Here is a 12,959-nt window from a genome sequence, read left to right on the forward strand (position 1 = left end):
GTCACCTCGCAGTAACTGGCGTTTGGATCTGAGTAAGAGTGGCTGGTGTTCTGCCACGCACGTGTGATTCTCTTCTGTTTGCCTGCCTTCCTGAGCACCCGTCAGCAGAAATCACTAGTTTAGTTTTGAAATGTAGTCCTCGACCTCTTGGTTTGTGGCCTGGGTGATCAGCAGTGTGAGCAGAGTAATGGAAAAAAGGCAGACTAAAAACAAATGAAATTGGTGTACAGAGGTGAGTTGTGAGCATTTCACGTCTAAATAAGAGGATGTCCCCTCTGTACCCAGCCCTCCGTTCCCACACTGGGGAATTGGGGGTAAGATGCACCAGCAGGAAGTGGGAGGAGGCAGGTATTCCTGGTAGTGGCGCTGTTAGCGTTGGTCCAGGCGCTGTGCAGGAAGGCCCGCGGTGCTCGGTCAAGGTAGAAGTGGAGGGAGGGGCCGCCCGGCTGGTGACTGGGGGAGGTGGCAGGCGATAACCTCGCCAACTCACCTAGTCACTGTGCTTCATCCCCTGTCTCTACCGCCACTGCAGCCTTCCCCTCACCTTCCTGAAGGCCGCTGTCATTCCTCCTTCAGACGCCCATATTGGCATGGTGTTCCCAGCTTGAAAACATTCAGGAACGTCCCATTGTTCACCGGGCAAAGCGCAGCCTCCGCAGCCTAATGGTCAACCCCTGGCCGTCCGGCCCTCCTCTCTGCACCCTGCTCTTTATTCCTGCCAAACTAGTCCCCGCCCCCCAACTGCCCATGTCCACTCGCAGCCCCCGGGGACTCTCCTCCCCCACCTGCAAGGTGCCTGGGCCCCACCTGCCCTGGGGGATCCCGCTCTCAGTCACTGCACGCACCCAACCTGTGCTGGTGACACCTGGCACTGTCGCAGGCTGCGGAAGGTGGGCGTACGTTCAAGTGCCTGTAGAAATTGACTCTGGTCTCGAGATACCTAGCAAATTGCTGTTCTGACCCTGGGGGCCTCAGAGGCTATTTAGTCCTGGTGTAAGCGCAAATTAATGTCCTTGGTCAGACTCCGATGTCCTTCCCCAGAAGGATAGGAGTGATTTATTGGCAGTTACTCTATGAATTTTGCTGCTCTGTCAGTGACTTAAGATGGATCACTCTCTGCTGAGAGGAGGCTCTGCGCCCCTGCTGCTAAGGCGACACACGCACCTTTCTTTAACAGCCACTTGTGGTTTCTGCACTTTCGGAGCCTGGTTGGCCATGTCCTTCTGTCAGAGATAGGACACGTGTGCGGTGGATGCAATTTATGGGAAGACAGTGATGCTTTTATTTGCACATTTTGCCTTACGTTAGAAACGTGATTTTTTTTTTTTTTTCAGTGTAGCTCTACCCATTCTGGAAGTAAATTGGCTTTCCCCGGGCGAAGGCTGCAGTTCTGGTGGGAAAGCAACAAGGTGGCAGGAGCCTAGGAGTGGGTAGAAGTGAGTGAGTGGTCCTAGGAAGTGCTGGCAGGGACCTCGGAGAACGCCCAGTCCAACTGCTCATTTGACGGGTGAGACGCGGAGTTCTGGCTTGCTGTGTTTCGCACAGCCGAAACGTGAGCCAGGGATTCAGACCTCCTGACTCTGCGGGCAGCTCTGTGATTCTTACTCCTTTCCCTTTTCTTTCCCTCCCTTCCTCTCCAGGCCACCCCCGATGTTTCTGGATTCCTCTAGGGTTTTACATTTCACTTAGAGCAGCCTTTCCATGTATTGGAAAGCTCTCTAACGTTTCACTGGGAGGAGTGGACTGCACGTACCTCCCTGCGTGTGGAGGCCCCGCTGGGGCCCCAGCAAAGAAAGTATTCCAGGACTGTGCCCCGGCTGTACGGACGGCCTGCGGCTGTAGCGGGGAGAGAAGTGCTTGAGGAGTGTCAGCTTTTACTGCAGTTCTGTTTAAAAATGGAGACTCATTTGGGAGGTAGCCGTATAATCCTAAGTAGCCTGAATAATGCTTTGACACTAGAAACGTAAGAACTACACGTGAGTATTTTGACCAGGCCAAGAAGAAACTGGCCTCCAACCAGGGGGTGACGCACGGCTGTCTTCTGACGTGTATGTTCCGTACTTTGCCTGGAAAATGTGTTTTGTGGATATGGCTTCCCTTTAGATTCCAAGGTCATTTTTGTTGAAGTTCACTGCTTTTTATCGCAGTGTTTCCCACTTCCCCGATGCAAGTGTCCTCGGTGGAACAGCTCCACTCTGCTTCAGTCTCCATTCATTTCTATCTTACTATTGCCTGTAAAGCCTAATAAATAGGCCTTTTGATTCAGGAAATGCATGCAAACAGTAGAGGTTATAGGTGAATTTAGTGTCCCTTTCTTCCTAGTTAACAGTTAAATGGTATCTTTTTTTATGATTAGTCGAAAGAAATATTCTAGCTTTTATTATCCTTTGTTTATGTCATGCATGTGATGTAAAATAATCAGAATGGAATTCGAGATGAATGATATCTTGGAAATTGCCTTCTGGTCCGGCCCCTCATACATTGTAGATGAAGAATCTAAGACCCAGAGAAGAGACTGGTTTTGTTGAAGGTTACCCAGAAGGTAGTGACAGAACTGTATATGTAGCTCTCGTGCCAGGCCAGTATTCCCTCCACACGTCATCACAAACCTAAAAAGAAAAAGAGGATGGTTGTTCCAACAACGCTTTTCATAGGCACCTTTGCCTACTCCTCAACAAAAGCTGAGGCACATCCAGACCGTTTTTTTCGCCCCAAATTTTAAACTTCTCTTACAAGCCTTCCCATAGTCCTTCCGGTAAAGAGACATTTTACTTGTACGTTTCCCTTCGTTTCTTTAGTTCAGTCTAGTAAACATTTTAGTAAACGTTTATTAAGCACCAACTATAGGCTTAACATTGTGCTAGAGATACAGAGATGGTCCTTGCCTTCCAGAAAATGACCTTGTAGTGTTACTTAAACTACACTGAAAGTATTTCAGAGGGGTAGAAATAACCTCTTCCGTGTTTTATTCATAGAATGATTGCTGAGGCAGGGAGAGAAGTCCAGTTTCCTTCTCTACTTTATCTTTACCCTACCTACCGGAGATTTGTCCTAATCCACAGCTCTTCTCAGCTTGGACTGAGAACGTGTCTGCAGAGCAGAATCAGGCCTGCTGAAGTTTCTGTTGTGCTGTCTCCTCTGGTGCTGATGTAATTCACGTCTCCATGTGTGCCTCCCACTCACTCTGCAGGTATAACCGAGACTATGTGGTAGAAGGGGAGCCGTATGCTGGCTATGATAGACACAATGCAGAGGTAGCAGCCTTTCATTTGGACAGGTACGTGCCATCATGGAGGGCTACGTTTGTTTTGTTTCCTTTTAAAAATACCTTGGAGAGGGCTCGTGGCCTCCTTCTAAAGGGAGCAACGCTAATGGCTTTGACTTGGTACCTACTTTAGATAGCTGACCGACAGAGTCTGTTAAATTTGTGCGAGTCCCTCATAATCTGGGGGGTTCTAGGAATACCAGGGTAAATATCTTCACTCTACGCTTGTTAAGATCATCTCATTCTGGTATGCCTCCTGTCGTCATGAGCGCAGGTGTTCTTGGTAAATAAGAGGGCAGGATGAAAACCAGAGTTGGAACTCAAGTCCCTAAATTGAATTGATTGTTAATTAGACCTGACAGTACTGGTTTTTTGTCTTATTTTTGTTTAAAGTAGGTAATACTGACTTATCCCCATATGCTAGAAGCACACAGCATGACATACATAATGAATTTTATGGTCCTTCATACAAAAAACGCATGGCTTCAATAACCAGAATAATTCTAAAAGAAAAATAGATGTAAATTCTAAATGTATAAGCTAACTAGGAAAATTAATTTTTTTTCAGCAGGTAGCTAGTTTAGGAGTATTGTAACTGAACTGCCTGTATCTCACTTGTTCTTCTGATCAGCTCTTTCCTCAGGGCTTTTTTTTTTTTTTTAATATTTATTTACTTTTGAGAGAGAGAGAGAGGGACAGAGCACAAGCAGGGGAGGAGCAGAGAGAGAGGGAGACACAGAATCCAAAGCAGGCTCCAGACTCTGAGCTGTCAGCACAGAGCCCGGCACGGGGCTCAAACCCACTAACCGCGAGATCATGACTTGAGCCAAAACTGAGAGCCGGATGCTTGACTGACTGAGCTACCCAGGCGCCCCTCTTCAGGGCATATTGACAGACTTTAAAAGAAATATTCACAGTATTTTTTAAACGAACGTGTAAAGGAAACCAGAAGAAAACAAAGATGGACTTTTGTCTTTTTCTGGATTACGAAGGATTTTCTAGGCACAAAAGCAATAATTGAAAAATTGCAAAGGAAAAGCTATTCGGTAGACTCAGCTAAATAAAGTTAACTCATATGTCAGGAAACATCAAACAAAATGTAAAATCAAACTAGGAGATAATACTTGAACCTAATGTAATCCAAGCATTAATAGCCTTAATATTATAAATGTTTATACAAATCCAAATATGTGCTAAAACCCTAATAGAAAATGGTCTAAGGACACAGTTGACTGAATGGAAATGATCGGTTGCTAATAAATATGGCAGGGAGTCATCCTCACCAGTAACAGCAAATCCAGTTGAAGGGCACTGAGTGGCTTAGTCGGTTAAGCGTCCGACTCAGTCTCAGCTCAGGTCATGGTCTCGTGGCTTCATGGGTTCGAGCCCTGCATTGAGCCCTGCACTGGCCATGCAAAGCCTGCTTGGGATTCTCTCTCTTTCCCTCTTTCTCTGCCCCTCCCCAACTTGTACTGTCTCTTTCTCTCTCAAAATAAATAAATAAACTTAAAAAAAAATCCAGTTGAAACCATGGGATACTACTTTCTTCTGCTGAAAATGGCCAGTATTTTTTTTAAGAGGGTAGTACTTTATTGGCAGGAATGGATTGAGATTCATATGCAGCTTGTGGCATTGTTAAATCGGTTCAGTTTTTCTTTTTAGGAACTCTGTCATGTGTCAGAAACCTTAATGTTCCTATTCTTTGGATGAGCAACATAACTACCTTTTCACGCAATTATCTAAGATATTTCTAGGAAGGTACTTCTAGGAAGTACCATGGAGAAGTAATGAAATTCAAAGATATATACCCACGATCTTAGCTGGAGCATTTTCAGTAGTGAAAAACTGGTAGCGATCCAAACATCCAGTGATACGGAAAAGGTTAAATAAATGTTTGTTCACAACGCCATGAATTTTCACTGCCTCTTTTAAGACCTAGCAGTAGAGAGTTAGGTAAATCCTGCTTCTCACTAAATGACATTCTGGAATCAGTCTTTCCAAGACCTCATTTGTTTCCATTTTCTTCATTCCCAAACCCCTTCCTGTTTCCCTGCTGATGGACACCAGCCGTGCGTGAAGATCATTTTCCCATATCTATACCAGTACTTCATAGCATCCAACACACTAATTTGTGTTAATCCAGTCAAATAAAGTGGTTCATCATTGTTACTTATTTTTGTTTTTCCCCAGTTATTAGCAAAATTGAACGTCTCCTTACCTTTTCACAGCACAACCGCCTGTATGTTAACTTCAAGTGAAGTTGTCTTTGTGCAGAAATCACTGCCTTTGGTGTTAATTAAATACACTAATGTTCCAATTCGTGACTTGTGCTTTGGGGGCCTTGTATTTAAAAGTCCTTCCCTACCTCAAAGCTTGCAAGTTATTCTCTAGCCAGTACCCCCACCCGTTCTGTTAACTGCCGCTGTGACGTGGCCCCTCCGCGCTAAACTGGCTGCTGTTCTTTGGCCTGGCACTGGTCAGTAGGGAGGAAAAGTACTTTCCAACTCTTCTTTCCCATCCATGGCTCCCGACACGTCTCTGCTCTGGGTTGCTATTTCTCCATTACGTTTAGGATTTGACCACCTTCTCTGGCCTTGGGAGGTCCTCTCGATGTTTGTTATTTTGACACCTCAGTTGATTAACTTGCTTTTGCGGCTTTTCTAAGATTAAGACAGAGTCAGTCAGCAACCCCGAGCAGTGGATTCTTTATTTACGCAGCTATTTAAGAAAATTTTTTTCAGTATTTATTTTTGAGAGAGACAGAGACAGAGTGCGAGTGGGGGAGGGGCAAAGAGGGAGGGAGACGCAGAATCCGAAACAGGCTCCAGGCTCCGAGCTGTCAGCACAGAGCCTGATGCGGGGCTAGAACCCACAAACTGTGAGATCATGACCTGAGCTGAAGTTGGACACTTAACCGACTGAGCCACCCCAGGCTCCCCTACACAGCTGTTTTTAAAAGTTTTATAATGACTTGAGAAAAGGCTCATGATATAATGATGAATGCAAAGCAGGGTACAAAATTGGGTATAGTATAATCTCCATTGTGTATATACACAAGAGTGTGTATGTTTTTATATATATGTGTAAAGGGAAAAATGCTCATATGCCAAAAGTCCAATAGTTATTTCTGGGCTGTGGAATTATGGGTGATCTTTATTTTCTTCATCATAACGATTCTGTGTATTCCAAGTCCTGCCCCTCCAACTCTTCAGTGAGTGTGTATTTTTTTGCCAGTAAATTTCATTTTTTAAAAAATGATTTTGCTCAACCATAAGGTTATACTTTAGACCATTAGAGAGAAGTTATCTTCGTGTGTATCTGTATTTAAGTAGTCCTATGGGTTAATCCTTCAGATTAATCTGATAGTTTCCTGCCAGTATGCTGTTTTACCCAAAGCTTTGAACCTATGTATGGATTTAAGCCCATTTTTTATTTTTTTTTTATTTTTATTTTTTTTTTCAATATATGAAATTTATTGTCAAATTGGTTTCCATACAACACCCAGTGCTCATCCCAAAAGGTGCCCTCCTCAATACCCATCACCCACCCTCCCCTCCCTCCCACCCCCATCAACCCTCAGTTTGTTCTCAGTTTTTAAGAGTCTCCTATGCTTTGGCTCTCTTCCACTCTAACCTCTTTTTTTTTCCTTCCCCTCCCCCATGGGTTTCTGTTAAGTTTCTCAGGATCCACATAAGAGTGAAAACATATGGTATCTGTCTTTCTCTGTATTTAAGCCCATTTTTTAATGCTTTGTTAAAATTTATTTAAAATTTTTTATTATGAAAAATTTCTAACAAATTAGAACGGTATAATGAACCCGTGTATCTATTTCCCCGATTTAGCAACTGTCCACATTTGGCCAGATTTGCCTTATCCCTTTTGCTGAAGTACATATTAAAATAAATGACCTACATCTTGATATTAAGCTCATAAATATACGTACCTTTAAAATAGACTGACCCGCAGGGGCACTGGACTGGCCCAGTCAGTAGAGCGTGCGACCCTTGATCTTGGGGTCATGAGTTCGATCCCATGTTGGGGGTAGAGATTACTTACAAATAAAATCCTCAAAATATATACATTTACCTATGAAACAACAATATCTTTTTAAGACTACTTTGTCAAATACACCCCCACAGATTTTTCTCTTCTGTTCTTCAACCTCCCAAACCAGGATCCTGGGTTTCCGCCGAGCGCCCTTAGTGGTTGGCAGATTTGTTAATCTGCGGACAGAGATCAAGCCTGTTGCCACGGAGCAGCTGTTGAGCACCTTCCTAACCGTAGGTAAGAAGATTATAGAGGACATTTAAATAGAGGAGTAGTTAATAAGTTATTAACTATCATGGCGCAAGCTGGTTTGTGACTTTCAGGAACTGAAGAACTCAAGGGAGCACAAAACCAAATCAGGTAACTTGTTCTCAGGTCACTGGGGTAAATGGATCTGACGGCAGGTGGCCAGAAAGCGAAAGTTTTCCCTGATGTGTGCTTTGTTGTGTCTGTGAAGTAGGAAGTGACATAGTTTACTGATAGTGTAAGCAGGTGATAACTTCTTTTCCTTCTGCTTGATCTCAAAGTAAATCTCAAACTTAAATTTTAGCCTGAATGTGTATTATTGACTTGGAGGTGTTTTTCCTATACATGTCCTTTCTTGGAAACTATCTCCTTAGAATTGAGGAAACCCTAAGGCAAGCCTGTAAGAGGGTCAGAAATGCCTTTGTAGGGTTGCGTGTGGGCCTGAAAGATCACCGCTGCCTTCTGCTCTGAAAGGGTCAGCCTATGACTCACTGTGCATGGAACTGGCTGTGGTCCCTCTGGTCTCCGTTCTCCGTCTTCTCACTCCAGGGTGAGGACTCTGAGCTAAATTCTCACTCCAATTCTCCTTGTGGGCACAGTGAGAACGGGAGGGATTCAGAGGTGCTGGGGGCTCTTGTTTCAGCCTCATCGTGGTGACATTTTCAATGACACAGTGCTCTGCATTATGATATGACTATCAAAACAGCATCGCGAGATGAATTTCAGCTTGCTTGGCTAGAATGAATGGATTTATATTTCCAATGAGGTGAAATTGAGTATTTAAAGGGCTTATGACAGATTCATCATTCAGAATTTAAACATAGAAGGCCAAGCTACACTGTTCTTACAAATAAGCAAAAACACACAGTGTCATGATTTGTTTCATATATTTTCTAATCATCTTTGCCTGTCCAATTTTATGCTCAGGCAAACACAAGTTCCTGCTGGATGAGAGGAGGTCAAGAATAGGCCAGAGCCTCTGCTCTCTGGAGACTCACAGAAGGTTAACTCTCAGACACGGTGCGAGGGTTGGGAGAGGGAGAGGCCAGAAAACGGTTTGTAGAGGAGGTTATTGTCACTGAGACTGAGTATTGAAGCATCGGTAGGAGCCACCCAGGCAGCGTCTTCGCTGGGCATCAGGCGAAGTAACAGAAAGGAAGAACGGAGCGAGGGCATAGAGACAGGCCAGTGCGTGGGGTTGGCACACTTGGGGAATGAGCTTCTGGACGCACCCTCAGCACAGAGCAGCGTCTCAGTGGGCGCTGCCGGAAGATCTCATGGACCACGTGGCTTAAACAGTGGAGATTTATTTCTCCCAGTCGTGGAGGCTGGAAGTCCAAGATGAGGGTGCCGGCACAGTTGGGTTCTGGTGAGGACACTCTTCCTGGTTTATAGTCAGCCACCGTCTTGCTGTGTCCTCACACGGCAGAGAGAATGAGAGAGGAATCATCTCTGCTGTCTCTTCTTACGAGGGCGTGAACCCCATCATGAGGGCTCCTCCTGGAAGTCCCACCTTCAAATGCCAGCACACTGGGGATTAGGGGTTCAACATATGAACTTGGGGGTACAGAAACATTCAATCCGTAGCAGCAGGTAGATGGATTTGGCTGGAGGTAGATTTTAAATAAGGAGCTGACCTTAGCACAATTTTTAAAAATATGTTATGAGATAACTTCATATAATAACAACTAAGTTCTATGTGACCCTGCAGCTCAACAAAGCACTTACACAGTTACCTTATTTTGATCGTGTTGACAAAAGAATGCAGTAAGTAAGGGAGATGTACCTATATTTCACACCTGAGAAAGAGGCTCGAAGGAATTAGAGGACTTCCCCAAAGTCACATAGCTACTACTTGTTAGCCAGGACTCAGACCCGGATTTTCAGATTCTCAAATATTTCATCCGCTTACATTCTTTTACAGTCTTCCAGGGGTGCCTGGGTGGCTCAGTCGGTTAAGCTTCTGACTTTGGCTCAGGTCATGATCTCGCAGCTTGTGACACAAGCTGTGAGCCCCGCATCGGGCTGTGTGCTGACAGCTCAGAGCCTGGAGCCTGCTTTGGATTCTGGGTCCCTCACTCTCTCTCTGCCCCTCCCCACTGTCTCTCTTACTCTCAAAAATAAACATTTAAAAAATGACATTCTTTCAACAAAATTCTGTTTCACTTCTGTGTGGTAGGCTCTGAACCAGGTGCTGAATATACAAAAATGAATAACACCTTCCTGTCTTCCAGGAGTTTCGTCTAACAAGGAAGCCAGACACGTACAGAGGGCCTGTGAGCGTGTGGAAGGGAAGGGCAGATGTGAGGGTCAAGGTGACAGTTCGATAGCGAAGGTGGTATTTCATTCAAGTCTTATAGGGAGAATAGCAATCCTCCAGGAAGGCAGAGTGGGAAGGCACATCCTGGGTGTCCGGACTCTAACCTTTTCTGTACTATAGACTCTTGGCGTGCTAGAGAGGAGCTTTTCTCAGAATAATGTTTTTAAATACATAAATTAGGATACATAGAATTCTAAATGAAACCAGTAATATTGAAATATAGTTTTGTTATCAAAAATTAGAAAAAGCAAGTTTGTGATATACTAGTATGTGCTTTGTTATTACTTAACACACGAAATAACAAGATCATAATCATAATCTCAGACTGTGTATGAATGATACTTTGGGCTGTCTGCAACAGTGCTAATATGATACAAAAAGTCTAATTTCTTCCGTGAAAAAGTCACAGGTGATGCTAATACCACCCTGGTTTGCTCCCTGCCATCATAACTGACGGAAATGCTAAGTTTCAGATAGAAGCTAATGAAAATAAAAATGTAATTTTGTTCCCATCCGGTGCACGGGCTCCCTGAGTTAACCGTGTTCCAAGTGGCGGGCGGTGCATGGACAAGGTGACGAGAAGTGAGAGAAGCCTGTGGCAAGCTCAGGAGACTGTGTCATTTAGCTAAAGTGAAGGGGGGTGTGGTGCCGGTGAGGGGGGAAGGCAGGTGATCCGAACGATGTCACTGAAGGGCCTTGCGCACCAGGCTTAGAAGTGGCGACGTTTTGCCTAGGCAGTGGGAGGCCGTTAAAAAAGCTGGAGCACGGGAAGATCAGAATGGAATTTTGGAAACCCAACTGCGGCGGCTTCGTGGAGGATGGGGATGAGGTTGGGAAGGGGATGAGATGAGCGATGAGAGCACATAGAGGCTGTGTGCGAACCGCGTGTGTGGTACGAGCCAGAACCGGAGTAAGGACGGCAGAGGGGAAGAGCTAAGAGACACTCGAGAATTAAAATGGAACGGATTTGTGAACATTTGGGCTGAGTGGGACAGTTGACTAGAGAGAAGGAAAAATTCAGAATGACTCCCAAGTTCCTGGATTGGATGACTCAGGGTGTAACAAAGCTGTTAGCTGTCGTAGGAACGTATGCAAAGGAGCAGACCTGGGGAGGTGAGGAGGAGGAAGACAGTGAATCAAATTTTGGACATTTCGTTTCCTTGTGTGAAATAATAAGAAATAGGTATGTTTGGCTCTGCCCCCAGTGCCTGCACAGAACTCCTAAAACCCTGGTGAATTCCTAAGCAATAACAGCACAGGGGTGTCTCTTGTTCTCTTGAGGTGACGCCACGTGGGCTTCCGGATGCCTCCTGGACGGGAGCTCGTCACCAAAGAGACAAGCCACAATTGGAAACTTGGAATTTTCACCACCACCCCACCGTCCACCTCCCCTTCTCCAGGGAGGAGAGGGGTGTCGAAAATAGAGTTAATACTTGACCGTTCCTCTCTGAGAAAGCCCTCCATGAAAGTGCCAGCAGTATGGGATTTGGGAGTTTCCAGATTAGTGAACCAGAATGCTTCCATATGCCACTGGCCGGGCCCCATGAGGACGGAAGCTCCTTTGTTGGAAACCTTGCCCTGTTTATCTCCATCAGGTTTTTGCTTTGTAGCCTTTGTAACACACCAGTAGTCTAGTGAGTTAACTGCTTTCCTATGAGCCTCTCCAGGAATTTTTTTTTTATTGAGCTATAATTGGCATACAACATTTATGTTAGTTTCAGGTATACATCGCAATGGCTTCACATTTTATCACCACAATGTCTAGTTAACATCCATCGCCGTACGTAGTTACAGAATTTTTTCTTGTGGTGAGGACTTTTAAGATCTATTCGCTTAGCAAGTTTCATTGTAGTATTATTAACTATAGTCGCCATGCTGTGCTTTACACCCCCAGGAACAACCTATTTCATAACTGGAAGTTTGTACCTTTCGACCCACTTTATTCCATTTCGCCCACTGTATACCCCACCGCCTCTGGCAACTACCAGTCTGTTCTCTGTATCTGAGAACTTAGTTTTGGATTGTTTTTTGGTTTTGTTTTTAGATTCTACACGTAAGTGAGATCAGATGGTATTTGTCTTTCTCTGTCTGGCTTCTTTCATTTAGCATAATGCCCTCAAAGTCCATCCATGTTGTTGCAAATGGCAAGATTTCATTCTTATTTTTTTATGGCCAAATAATATTTCATTTTGTGTGTGTGTGTGTGTGTATGTATATGTGTGTGTATATACACATATACATATATGTATGTGTATATATACATACATATATACATATACACATATATATACATATGTGTGTGTGTACATATGTATACATATATATGTATATATACATATACATATATACATACACACACACACACACACACACACACATACATACACATACAGCAGTAGTCATTCATCGGTGGACACTTAGGTTGTTTCCGTATCTTGGCTATTGTAAATAATGCCACAGGGAACGTTGAGGCACCAACCCCTCAAGTTGGTGGGGTTTTTTTTCCAGTAAATACTCAGAATTGTTAGAGCATACGTTAGTTCCATTTTTTAATTTTTTGAGAAACCTCCATAGTGTTTACCGTGGTGGCTACATCAGTTCACATTCCCACCCAGTACACAAGGGTTCCCTTTGCTCCGTATCCTCACCAACACTTTGTCTTTTGATTATACCTATTCTAACAGGTGTGAGATGATATCTCATTGTGGTTTTGATTTGCATTTCTCTCGTGACTAATGATGTGAAACACCTTTTTTCTTTTTAAAAAATTCTTTTGAGAGAGGGAGAGAACATGAATGGTGGCGGGGGTGGGTGGTGCAGAGGGAGGAGAGAGGATTGTAAGCAGGCTTTACACCCAGCATGGAGCCCAACACCAGGCTCAGTCTCACAACCATGAGATCATGACTTGAGCTGAAGTCAAGAGTCAGATGCTCAACTGACTGAGCCACCCAGGCTCCCCTTTTCAGATTTTCATTTGGATTTTAGTTAGTTAACATACAGTGCGATATTGGTTTCAGGAGTACAATTTAGTGATTCGTCACTTAGATACAACACCCCGTGCTCATCACAGGTGCCCTCCTT

At 44.3% G+C, this 12,959-nt stretch overlaps 1 protein-coding gene across 10 annotated transcripts in view; it reads left to right on the forward strand.

Annotated features, from left to right (window-relative positions):
- Positions 1 to 12,959, forward strand: part of FAM20B (FAM20B glycosaminoglycan xylosylkinase) — a 44,310-nt gene that overhangs the window by 16,344 nt on the left and 15,007 nt on the right. For 9 of the 10 annotated variants that reach the window (XM_047841333.1, XM_047841329.1, XM_047841328.1 and 6 more), the window contains 2 exons: positions 3,191 to 3,277; positions 7,440 to 7,549. In XM_047841333.1, coding sequence (XP_047697289.1) covers positions 3,191 to 3,277; positions 7,440 to 7,549 — 197 coding nt within the window. The remainder of the gene's footprint in view (positions 1 to 3,190; positions 3,278 to 7,439; positions 7,550 to 12,959) is intronic. The other variant, XM_047841334.1, reaches the window with a different exon arrangement.

The sequence above is a fragment of the Prionailurus viverrinus genome, chromosome F1, assembly GCF_022837055.1.
Source record: "Prionailurus viverrinus isolate Anna chromosome F1, UM_Priviv_1.0, whole genome shotgun sequence".
NCBI classification, from domain to species: Eukaryota; Metazoa; Chordata; class Mammalia; order Carnivora; family Felidae; genus Prionailurus; species Prionailurus viverrinus.